Here is a 13,436-nt window from a genome sequence, read left to right as displayed (position 1 = left end):
CCTACAAGCAGAAAAGTTCCCAAAATGGTAGCTCACACCGTCTCTACTAACAGTTTTAATTTTGCATCATTGAAATAAATATACATCTAAGACATCATTAATATCATATCAATCCGTAACTCAAGCATTTCTATCATGATAAAGACACATAATGCTCAATAAGGGCTATTATATCTATTCAAGCCCCTCCACGGGTATCACATTAAGAATAAAGGCATTTAAATGCATAAATAAGATCAATGATGTCAAATAAAGTCTCCACACGGGCAAGACGTAATATACAATATTACAAGTCAACAACAACTGAATATAAGCCCCCACATGGGAACACAATAGTAATAATAATCTTGAAAATACAATTCACATAATTATCTTCTTGAACCTATAGCATGCTATATTTATTTATCAACAACCCAACCAAATCTAATAAAAGTTAAGTAATGACCTACCTCGAAGCATCAAAATTCAAGCTAAAGTCCTTTAACATGGAGCCTTATCCTTTCGAACGGTCTTAGAAACAACTAAAACATACAAATACAATATCTATGCATTAAAAGAAAGCTAATGATACCATATTGATCATATTTAAGGCGGACTCAAAATGGGTTTGAAAATAAAAGTGGATAAAATTAAAATTTTATTTTAGAAATAAGTTTCCCAAGGTTATATGAGTCTACAGTTAAAAACCCGGGCAAAAATGTGTTAAAAATGAGGTTCAAATCGAAGAAAAAATATTTTAAGCTTTACTAGCAAAATTCTCAAAACTTTATTTTGAAATCAAGATTAAAGTGTGTTATTGTGGCATCTTCTAGTATTATTGTGAAAGACAAGTTCAAGGGCAGACAAAAGAAAAATCTAAAAAAAAACATCTGAAGAAAAGAAATTACTTCAATAAGTCAGAGAACCAAATCCAAAAAACAAAGAAACCTTGTTTATTTGTGGAAAACTTGGTCATAAAACTACTCACTACTATCTAAGACATGGGGAAAACTCAAAGCAGGGAGAACAAGTTGATATACAAGCTTATCTTGCTGAGCGTGATGAAGTAATTGTTGTTGTAGTCATCAAGGCGAATTTGGTTGTTAATAAAATTGATTGGGTTTTTAGCGCAGACGCTTCAAGTCTTTTTTGTGCCAATAAAGAGATATTCGATGACTTTAAAACTTTGGGGCACGATTTACTACAACGATTTGCATCTCCATCCAATCGAATCTGCTTTGAAGGCAGTAACATGCCACAACACAATATTTATGATCATAATTTGATTATATTTTTAAGTCCAGTTCAATATCAATATATAGTATTTTTCCTAGCAAACGATCATTGTAAGTTTAGAGAATTTCAAGTAATAAAATTTAATATAGTTGCCACCACCCAAAATCTTTGAATCTCATGAGTCACATGTGATGTGATAACTGTGTTGTCGAGCGAAACAACCTTAATTATATCTCAAGAATAGAATAGATAACAAAATTTGAAAACAATAAACTGCTAACAAATATAGGTAAATCCAAGGATGGCCCTCGGTATAATAATGCTTCTGATCTATTGGATTTGGTAAAATATTAATTTTCGTTCGCCAATTAAACCCAAGCTTCCTCATTATTTTTTTAATCCAAAAATACCTTAAAAATTAATGAACGATTCAAAATAAAATGAAAAAGGGCAGAGTCCTTAATTTATTGAAATTGAAAATCCTATATCAAATTAAATTACCCTTAAAGCATTTATAAAAAAAATATGCACATATAGAAAATATTGATGGAATAATTTAAATGGAGACTGTAATAGTTAGTGAGATAACTAAATAGGGCTCTATATTGGTCATCAAGACCATAAAAATCTTACATGTTCCTATAAAATACTACCTTCTTTCAATTTATTTTCATTACTATTTGGACAATTAAAGAATATTTTTGTAATTACATTTTTAAATTTTCAAAAATTGAATATTCTATATTTGAATTTATAGAGAGCGCCATTTTTTCACCATCTAGGTGAGCACGTGGCCATTATGGGCACCGACTTCCTTGGGATTTGTGTGATGTGTAAACAATGAGAAAGTCCAAAATAATACTATAAAATTTCTCAGTCAAAAACAAAGGGTCTTCTTATTCAAATTCCACTTCCCTTTTTTTGTTTCAGTTAAAAATAGAATGTATTGAAAATATTATCTTCAGTAAGAATTATTTATACAATCAAACTATTTTAAAACTCTATGATTTATCCAATTTTTTTCCCATTTTTATAGCAAAATATTATAGTAAAATATATGCCGCTATAATGAAATGTTATCATATAAAATGATTGTTATAAAGATGTAGAAAATATCTCCCGGAAACATAAACATGACAATAACTTTGTTTTAATAATAATGACCCATAGATCAAACATGTAAATCTTCAAATGAACATTTATAAGCAAATCAAGTTTTGAAAATATATAATAATTATAGCATATATATGTGTAAAAAAGTTGTCTCTTGTTTCACAAGTCCCAATAAGTTTTTTACAAAAAAAGAAGAAAAAAGACAAAACAAGGAAAAAAATAGAAAGAAGAGGAGAGAAAAAGATGAAGGAAAAAAATAAGGGCAAAGGCTAGCTAACTATAGTGAAAATACAAGAAGCTAAAGCTAAAGCAAATAAGTAAATAACAAAAACTAAACTACTTTGAAGAAACTAGTACTATTACTGGTGAACTAGTGATCACCTTTACAAAATATTCGTTAACATACATAGTTAGAGGAAGAAGCCCTGACTAACTCTATGTTAATGATCATGGGTAGAACTGTTCTTCAAATAACTAGATATAAAAAAAAAACACATCTAATTAACCGTCAGTGCCTGTGTTTGAGTGAAAACTGAACTACTTCTTTTCAAGCTTTCTTCTTCTAGTCTTCATCCCTTTCTTCACATGAATCGTCAAATACATGCCATATATAGTCACAAATTTAACTGTATTCAATATTTTTAACACAAAATGTATGTAATTAGTATATACTCGAAAATTGCTAAAATTAGAATGAATATTGAATTTTCAACTAATGAACAAAAATATTGAACTAAATAAATCTAAATCTTAGATTCGCTTCTGGCTAGCCAGTTATACAATTGAATGTGGTTGCTTGCCTAAAATAAGAGCTATCTGATTAAAAACCTAAGTCGTAGGTAGCAATATATATAGAGAAATGAAAATAAACCTCATTAAATCTAAATCTTAAATTCCACCCCTGATTAACATATATAACTAGACGTGTCAGATTTAATTTGATTGTTTTCCTGAAGAAAGGGCTATCTAATCTAATCTAATCATCAACTATGTAGGTAAATCATTCATAACAATACATTTAACAAAAAAAATGGAAAAAAACTCATGAAATCGAAATCTCAGGTTCATTAATGACTAGGTAGTTGGCTTATCTAAGTGGATGTGTGCTGGATTTGGTTGCTAGCTTGAAAGAAGGACAAAATTTTTATCAAAAATAAAGTTTTAAAGGATCATCAATCAACCTACCGATTTGATATAGGATTTACCCCACTTGGAACTTCATGATCTGCAACTGTAAATTCTCTACGGTTACCATTTTCATCTGAATAAGAAGAGGAGGGGGAGGAGAATGAGTTATCAGGATTTATAAGAATTTTTCTTGAGTGAAATGTCATTGTTACTTTAGCAGAAGTAGGAAGAACAGAAGGATTTGAATGAAAAAGGATCAGAAAAATGAAAAAAAGGATAAACAAGAAAAGAAAGGAGATTTCTGAGTTTTTGATCGTCATAATTTGATACAACGACAATAGGCAGGAAAGAAAAAAAATTAAAAAAAGAGATTAAGTTATGTATACTGATGGTGATAGTACATTATATATGTGAGTGTGTTTGACCTGAATGAAGATATTTTTTATCAAAAATATTTTTCTAAAATGTTAGTTCTTTTTTTTTCCTTTTTGGTATTTGGGAGTAAATGTACAATATTATCCTAAAATATTTATATATAATTTATACAAACATTAATTATGGACATGAGTTGAGTTGGGTTGGGTGGGTTAGAGGGGGATGGGTGGTAAAGGGTAGGCTTTCATTGTTAAAAAATTAAAATAAAGAATTTACTTAACATGGAAAAGGTTTTGAAAATTCAATAAGGATTTTTGTTAATAGAGAATCTATTTAATAGATTACTTGATACAAATTGTAGATCTAAATAACAGTTATCGAGTTCATTATCTAAACTAATAACTTGTAAGATAAAGATTTTTGTCGATGAAACTTGGAAAAAGAAGAAGAAAAGGTTTTGGAAATTTGATAAATATTTTTGTGGAAATAATAAAGAAACTTCTTAACATGAAATTGCTATAGGGTATTACCAAAAAAAAAAAAAAAAAATTACTATCGAAGAAAGATGCTTTACTAGTCAAAGATATAACTTTATGGATTAATTAAAATGATTATCTAAATCTAGTTGCCATCAAGTGGAAACACTGAAAGTTATATGTTCTTAATTACATATCATAGTAATAACTTATCTTTTTTTTTTAAAATGCTAAGTTATATTTTGCTTTACTATATATAATAAAGGGCAATAAGCACGTCTTCGACATGCCTGCTTGTGGTGTTTGTTTCAGCTGCTTCAATCGTAATTTTACTATATTATCCTTGATTAATTATTATAAGTTATTTAAATATTAAAAATTTATAATATTTTACTATAAGTTATTTAAGTATTAATAAATTTGTAATATTAAATAAAAATATAAAATAATCAACATGTCTGCTTATGAGCTGCTTCAACCATAATTTTACTATATTACCCCAAATTAAGGGCAATAAGCAGACACGTTTTCGACATGCGTACTTGTGTTACTTGCTTCAGCTGCTTCAATCGTAATTTTATTATATTATCCCTAATTAATTACTATAAGTTATTTAAGTATTAAAAAATTTGTAATATTAAATAAAAATATAAAATAATCGACATGCCTGCTTGTATTGCGTGCTTCAGTTGTTTCAATCATAATTTTACTATATTACCCCAAATTAATTACTATAGGTTATTAAGTATTAAAAAAAATTATAATATTTAATAAAAAATATAAAATTGACATAAGATAATAGATTAAATTTTAATTTTTTAAAATTAACTTGATGACTTATATGAGACCCATTTATACTTTTTTCCCAAGTATTTCTTATAGTAATTTTATTATATCACTTCTTATTAGTTATTATAAGTCATTTAAGGCGTGTTCTTCGGTGCTTCAATCATAATTTTATTATATCACCCCTAATTAACTATTATGACCGCATTAAAAAATTAATAATATTTTATAAACTAGACACAAAATGATATGTCAACATAAAACATTTGATTGACTATTGAAATTATATTAGTGACACATAAGTTGACTTTTAAAATTATATCAGTGTCACTTAAATTGAAATAGAAGAAAAAATATTATAAATCACAATAATTAGAAATTAAAATTATTTTAATAATTAATTATTTAAATTATATTTGTGTCACATAAATTGAGATTAATAAAATAACATATGTTGCACGGGCACTTCAATGTCTAGTTACATATTAAAATGTGAACCTTGCAAAATTTTCACACGGTTACCAAAAAAATAGTAAGTCTGATAGACAATGATTCCACATGTAGGGATAACATAGATAATGGTTGTATTTCTGAAGTAGGAATACCATAAGCAGGTGTTGGTACAGATGGCAGAACACCACTCTAAGTCTAAAGAATACCAGATACACTCAAGAAAACGCCTCCAAGCGACTTATAAAGTGAATCAACAAATCCCGAAATACTAGGGTATCAAACGAACTCTGTGAAACCAGAGCTAACCCAACACCCCTTATTTGATAATCATCTCTCGCATACACAATCTCAGGCTCAGAAGAGACCTCTCTAGCACGTTCTCTGGGGCACATCCTCTTAGCAATGTCTACCTCTGGGTTGACCATGACCCCTGCCTCATCCTCTAGCCGAGGATATCATATCGGATGTTGGCTCAACATTCCTAGGATCTAGTCCACACCATCTGTGTAAAAAAGAATAGAATACAAGTTTAGAATATTGGGTATGAACAACCCGCACGACAAGGAATCAAAATAGATAAGCTTTTTCTAAAGACATCTTACATCCTCTCGAAGATAGATATAAATGTCTCATATCGATCCACGAGAATCTACTAGATATTCTGTTCATATACTTATGAGACTGGTGAACCTAAAGCTCTGATACCAATTTGTCATGATTCAAAAATTAAAGTCATGATGAAAACTACAGACCCGATCTCGTTAGGTAAGCCAGTTACCTAAGAAGGAAGAAAACCCATAATAATAAATAAATAGATAAATATAAAATGAGGATTCACGAGTGAAGTTGGGTCAACATCATATACATTTTAGCAGAAGGGTGAAAAAATACCATAAAAATTCAAGAAGTTGTACATAAAGGTAAGGACATCTAAAACAACTCATAATCCTGAATAGTACAACGTCTATCTTTGAAAAATACAAATAAAAGCAACTAGGAAGAGGAGATCTACAATTTGTCTAAACCATAGAGCAAACCACTACCTCGAGAATCTGATAATCACCTTCTCAACTCAACTACCATGATTAGGTACATAAAATCTGTATTTTCGTAATACTATTTCAACACAAGTTCAAGAATAAATCAAGAACACTTATGAAGTTGTCCAATACATTCAACACATGATCAAAATAATCTTTCAAAGAAGTATGTTTTCAGTTTCTTAAAAAAAAATAGATGAAGCAGGAAAAAGCCAAGTGCTCCGAATTCACGGAGTGTCCTTAAGGAAATAATTCTCCTCAAGTGCCCGAGGTTGCGAAATTTTTCTCCTAGGATAAAATGGCTTCACAACCAGAATGTAGTGGTACCTCAAACTTTTTGGTTTTCTTCAAACTTACTCAACGAGAGATGATCACACAGAGATTTAGAAGCAAGAGAATACTTTTCTTATGCAGAAAATTTTCATACTAAACCTGTGAAAAAAATGCAGGTTTATATAGCTATAAAGTTTCCGTTCCGAAAGGTGGCAATGGTTCATCCAAAAAGGTGTATCCTTTGGAAGAGTCATGTCTGTTCATTCGAAATATTGTGTCTTTTTCTGAACAAACACAACTATCCAAATAGTCATTCCTTTTTCAAAATAATGTCTTTTCCTCAAAGGGTTGTGTCCCTTCATTTTCCATTCACACCAATTGAACCCAACAATCCCCCACATGAATGGAGAATGGCTATTCGTTGTAAAAATTTACAAGTATGTGATCATCAAGCAAAAAATGATTGCATTTGGATAAGTAGGTTTCCTTTTGAACTTTTTGTAGTGAACATGCATCGCATGCACTCAGTCAATCGATAGATTTGATATCTTTGAACCATCAAGTTTTAATGTACACCTAGACAACACATGTCACACAACTAGTCTTTCACCATTTATAGTTCTCACGGTTTTGTTCATTTCAGCCATGAACATGTCTCGGTTTCATGAGAGCTTAGAGAATAGGCCTTTACTAACATTCTCCTTGAAGCGGCTTCAACTTCGCCCTTACATTGGTGATTTCTAAACGTTCAATCCTGTAGATTAAACTATTTGGTCAAATCTGCCAAATTTAGACAATCATTAAAAGACTTCACACCATAAGTCTTAGCCTTGTTTACTAAGCATTTTCTACATCATGAGAATGAGTTTAGTATATTGACAATGTTGAACCTGTCAGACACAACTTTGTTTGATCTCCTTGAACCCAGCTCTTGGGGTCTCCAGTCTGCTAGGTAGAGTTATCGCTATGCTGGCTTGTCCTAGGCCGTAAACCCATTCCCTTGGATGTCCTCTCAACTCTTCTCTAGACAGGCCTTTTGTAAGTGGATCCGGCACATTATCCTTTGACTTTACATAGTTAACAGTGATAATTCCACTAGAGAGAAGTTCTATAACGGTATTATGTCTCCGTCTTATGTGACGAGATTTATCTTTGTACATCATGCTCCATGCCCTACCTATTACTGCTTGGTTATCGCAGTGTATACATACCGGTGCCACTGATTTGAGCCAATAAGGAATATCTTCCAAGCAATTTCGGGGCCATTCTACTTCTTCACCGGCTTTATCTAATGCGATAAATTCTGATTCCATCGTAGAGCGAGCAATACATGTTTGTTTGCATGATTTTCAAAAAACTGCTCCTCTACCTATTATAAATACGTATCCACTTATGGATCTTACTTCATTTGAACCGGTGATCTAGTTTGCATCACTATATCTTTCAAGTATCGCAGAATATTTATTATAATGCAAAGCATAGTCTTGAGTGTATTTAAGATACCCAAAACTCTTTTCATTGTCATCCAATGAGTTTTGTTGGGATTACTCGTGTATCGACTCAATTTACTAATAGCGTATGCTATGTCTGGTCGTATACAATTCATTATATACATTAAACATCCCAATACTCTTGCGTACACCAATTGTGAGTCACTTTCGTCTTCATTCTTTTGAAGTGCTACGCTCACATTCAATGGAGTATTGGCAATACCAAATTCCAAATACTTGAATTTGCCAAGTACCTTTTCTAGGTAATGAGACTGTGACAATGCCAACCCTTGTGGAGTTCTATGGATTCTTATTCCCAAGATTACATATGCAACTCCAAGGTCTTTCATATCAAACTTGCTCTCAAGCATTCATTTCGTAGCATTTATGTCTGAAATGTCTCTACCGATCAATATATCGTGCACATACACACAAACAATGACTTGGTGATTTCGAGTGTCTTTAATGTAAACACATTTATCACTTTCATTAATCTTGAACCCGTTTGCCAACATAGTTGGTCAAACTTCGCATGTCGTTGTTTAGGTGCTTGTTTAGTCCATAAAGTGACTTAACAAGTTTACACACCTTATTTTCTTTTTTTGGAACCACAAAACCCTTAGGCTGTTTCATATAAATTTCTTCCACTAATTTTTCATTTAGGAATGCTATTTTCACATCTATTTGATGTATTTCAAGACCATATACTGTCACCAAGGCAATTAACATCCGGATTAAAGTTATCATCGTTACTGGCGAGTCTGTATCAAAGTAATCAAGGACTTCCTTTTGTTTAAAGCCTTTTACAACAAGTCTTGCCTTGTATTTGTCAATAGTACCATCAACTTTCATTTTCCTTTTGAATATCCATTTAGAATTGTTAAAAAATTGAATTAAAGAATTTACTTAATATGGAAAAGGTTTTGAAAATTATAAAGCTTTTTGTTAATAGAGATCTAATAGATTACTTGATAAAAATTTTAGACCTAAATAAAAGTTATCGGGTTCATCATCTAAACTCGTAACTTATAATATAAAGATTTTTGTTCATGAAACTCGAAAAAAGAAAAAGAAAGGGTTTTGAAAATTTGATACAGATTTTTGTTGAACTAAAAAAGAAACCGCTTAACATGAAAATGTTATAAGATATTGGCCCCCCAACCCCCCCCTCCACCCACCACCCCCCCCCCCCCCCCCACCTATAAAGAAAAAAAAAAAGAAAAGAAACTATTGTAGAAGAAAGATGCCGAACTAGGCCAAGATATAACTTTATTGATTAACTAGATAACACAAGTAGAACTAATACTCAATGTAATCTAACTAAAGATATTGACACGTAATATGATTTACCGATAAATCAAACAACTCAATCCAAGAGTTAGAGCAAGAAGATAACTCAAAATAAGCTCAAAACACCACATTCATCTAATCTATTAAGACCCAAATTAATATATGACATTTTTAAGCATTACCTAATAGTTTTTAAGGTAAGGAATCAACTCAAACTTCAAAAATTTTACTAAAATTCGCACATGAAAAATACTCAATTTTTGAATACATAATTGACCACAAATATATCCTTAGATTCCAAAATTGAAATCTAATGTAGTTTACCCATGATGAACCCATGATGAAAATAACTTAAATCCAAAAAGATGAGACAAAAATTCACATAATAACTCCAAATTCAATTTTTTGCACTTTAAAAAGTGCAGATCTTTTAGATACAAAAATGGGCAAAATCAACTCCAAATCATCATCAAACATTAAACCACCGCCAAACAATCCACTACTTTGTTCTCCCTCACATCTGCACCATTGTTCCGCCACTCACCCCATCGAAAATCGTCCATCAACACCACAGCTCCTCCACCTTTCTCATTCTAACTTATATCCTCTTTCCTCCTTCATTTACGGCTAGGCCCACGGCTGGTATAACCTACATAACCAAAAAAACCACCGAAATCAAAAACAAGATCTCCAGCGCTGTTATGAGCTCCATCACCACTATCGGAACTACAATAACAACCACCACCACAAACAAGCTCCAACTCTGCTGAGGAAGGAGAGAGTTTTTTTGGCCAAATCTAAATGTTTGCAAAGTTATTACTTGAAAAATAAAATAAAAATTCACGTGAAAAAGAAAGGAAAATAGGGGCCATCCATTGCCGATTTTCATGGAGCTCGTTAGAGCTCGTGATTTTTCGATTTAGTTGATGCATTGTTTGTTGTTGGTGGGTCGATTTGGTGGTGTCATGGAGGTTATAAAGGAAAATAGGAATTGGGTTGTTTGTTATTTTGTTTGCCGAAGAAGCCATCTCCGATGAGGTTGGATGGAGACGAGGAGATGAGGAAAGTAAGAGTGAAGAAGGAAGTTATTAACTAAAAGTAGACTATAATCTTTAATTTAAAACAAAATTGTACTCCCTTCGTTTCATAATAATTGAATTTAAAAAAATAATAAAAACATAAATTTAACATAATTTTTTATTTTTACCCTTTAAAAAGCAAAAGTTGACCTTTAATATCTTTTTAAAAATTAATTGATAGGGTAACTTTGAAAAAAAAATTCAATGATTGACTTATTTTAAAACACTTAATACCCCAATAATTCACTTATTCAGAAACAGAGGGAGTCATTTAAGATAATAATGCTTTTAAAATATATTATTTATATAACTATTCCTTAATAGTAAGTATTTACCCTTTACATGAGTTTTGTTCCAAGTTTTTTTGGATGTTTTCCCCGGGACACACTTCACATAAGGCTCTAACTTGAAAAAGAAAGTAAAGACTATGTTAGACTTTGCCAAATTAATTATACTGGCCAAACATATTGCCAAACATCTCAACTTGACACGATCTTTCACTTGATACCTAAAGTGGATGTTGTTCATTTTAAATACCTAAACCAACTACAAATTGTATCATTTTGACATCTTTTTACATTAACTCTGACGTGTGGGTTGCACTCGCTTCCAACATGAATTAAACAGTCAATATATTTGTGCCAGCTCATTTTAAATCGTCACATCGTTATATACATTCAAAATTTTTTTTTCTTTAAAAAAACAAAACACATGGCAAAAATGTCCAATAAATTAATAACACGTAATTTTTTGACCAAATAATTACAAAACAGTACCTACCACGGTACCTTCTCCACCCAACCATTGTCTTCTTAGAGCTTAACCTCTATTAATAGAGATCGAATTTTCCGATAAACATGCCTCCTCATTCGCCAAGGATGATAGCTCCGCATTAATAGCTTCACGAATTTTGGACATAGACTAAAAAAGATATGGCCCGCCAATACGATTTTCAATCAGTGTAACTACAAGTGCAGATGCATCTACATGTGCACCGAATTTTGTAGTTAAACACAGTGTTCAATCAGAAAATTAATTAGCGAAAGAAACATATTTGGGTGCTTGGAAGTATATTTTAAACAAATTTTTATTTTCTTCACTTTTTAGGTTATATTATTAGAAGTGACATGGAAAAACATTTAAATAAATTATTCTCTAAGGATAGAGGGGGCTTGGAAGTACCATTAAAAAAGTTTGAGCTTGAAAAAATAGTGAAAGATAGTGGGATGAAAAAATAGGAAAGAAGAAGGTAAATTAAATTAAAAATGAGCTAAAATAAGGCTATCACGCGCCCAAAAGTGAGTGCACATTAGTAGGGGTGGCTCAACCCTTTGGGAAAAAAGGTGGCCGCCTAAGGCCCTCAGAATTTGAGGGGCTCATTTTTTTAGCAATAATAAATTATAAATTTTAAAAAGTATATTAAATATTATTTATAGAAAAAAATAAAATTTTTATATAAAAAAATTTAGGAGTTTGATATATCTAGTTCAGAATACTATATCTCAAGAAATTAATGCACTGACTATATTATTAATTAAAAAAGAATTACTAAGAAATCGATTATATAATTTTAAAAATAGACTTTATAAAAATAATTATTTTTTTCTTAAAAAACGTAAGGTCTCCGTTCGATTTTGACGTTAGGCCACAAATTTGCTTGAGGCTTGAGACGCCCCTGCACGTCAATGAAAGGTATCAAAGTGACATAATTTATGACTACTTTAAATATTTAAAATGAGTATCGTCCACTTAAGATGTCAAAGTAAAAAATAATGTCAAGTTGAAATTTTTATCCATGTATTTGACCATTATACTGTGAGCGGGTAGAAAACTATTACAAGTCATAAAATATGTGTTCCAAAAGATAAAAACCGAAATTCATGGTAGACCTGGAATTTTGGTAGACTCAAAGTCACAATTAATTTTAATAGTCATTAGCATTGTGAACTTGAAGAAAAGAATTTCAAACTTTAAAAAGAAATTTCTGTGACATATTGTTGTCATTGAATATACAAAAATGGCCAAATGCCTTAGCTTCACAGCATCAAGAGATCGTTTTTACCGATATTTTTTCTCTTTTTCTGGGCTTCGTTCTGTAACAACAGATCTTGAAGATGACACCACTATGCATTGTTGGATACCTAAAGTTCATGAACCAACAAAACCTAACCTCTTTCTTATCCATGGATTTGGTGCCAATGCAATGTGGCAATATAGTGATCTTCTAAGACATTTTACTCCTTATTTCAATGTCTACCTTCCTGATCTCCTCTTCTTCGGAGCCTCTGCCACCAAGTGCCCGGAGAGGACGGAGAGTTTTCAGGTAAAAAAATAAATAGACGAATACAATTAATTTTGCATGAGTCAAATTATTCAGAGTTTTGAATAAAATACATTTGATCAGATGCTTGAATTACCCCCCCCCCCCCCCCCCCCCAAAAAAAAAGGGATCATAATCCAAATTTGTCCAACATGATCCAACCTAGCATCCTTTTTGATTTGCAGGTAAAAATGATACATAGATGAATTGCGTTAAATTTGAGCAGGTCAAATTAAATTACTCAGAATTTGGATAAGATTAGTTGGATCTTATGCATGAATTGCCCCCAAAAAAAGGGATCATAATCCGAATTTGTCCAACATGATCAAACCTAGCATCTTTTATATTTTGTTATTGAAAGAATAGTGAAAGTTACGTTGCATTTCTTTTTTTTTTTT

General features: G+C 31.3%; 1 protein-coding gene across 1 annotated transcript in view; it reads left to right on the top strand.

The window, feature by feature from the left end:
* Positions 1-12,654: 12,654 nt before the first annotated feature.
* Positions 12,655-13,436, top strand: part of LOC107875171 (monoacylglycerol lipase ABHD6) — a 3,237-nt gene continuing 2,455 nt past the window's right edge. Inside the window, exon 1 of the mRNA XM_016721781.2 lies at positions 12,655-13,041. Coding sequence (XP_016577267.1) covers positions 12,736-13,041 — 306 coding nt within the window. The 5' untranslated portion in view covers positions 12,655-12,735. The remainder of the gene's footprint in view (positions 13,042-13,436) is intronic.

This window comes from Capsicum annuum, chromosome 6 (genome assembly GCF_002878395.1).
Source record: "Capsicum annuum cultivar UCD-10X-F1 chromosome 6, UCD10Xv1.1, whole genome shotgun sequence".
NCBI lineage: Eukaryota > Viridiplantae > Streptophyta > Magnoliopsida > Solanales > Solanaceae > Capsicum > Capsicum annuum.
The sequence above is the reverse complement of the archived record's forward strand: the minus strand, read 5'-3'. Positions and strand labels throughout refer to the sequence as shown.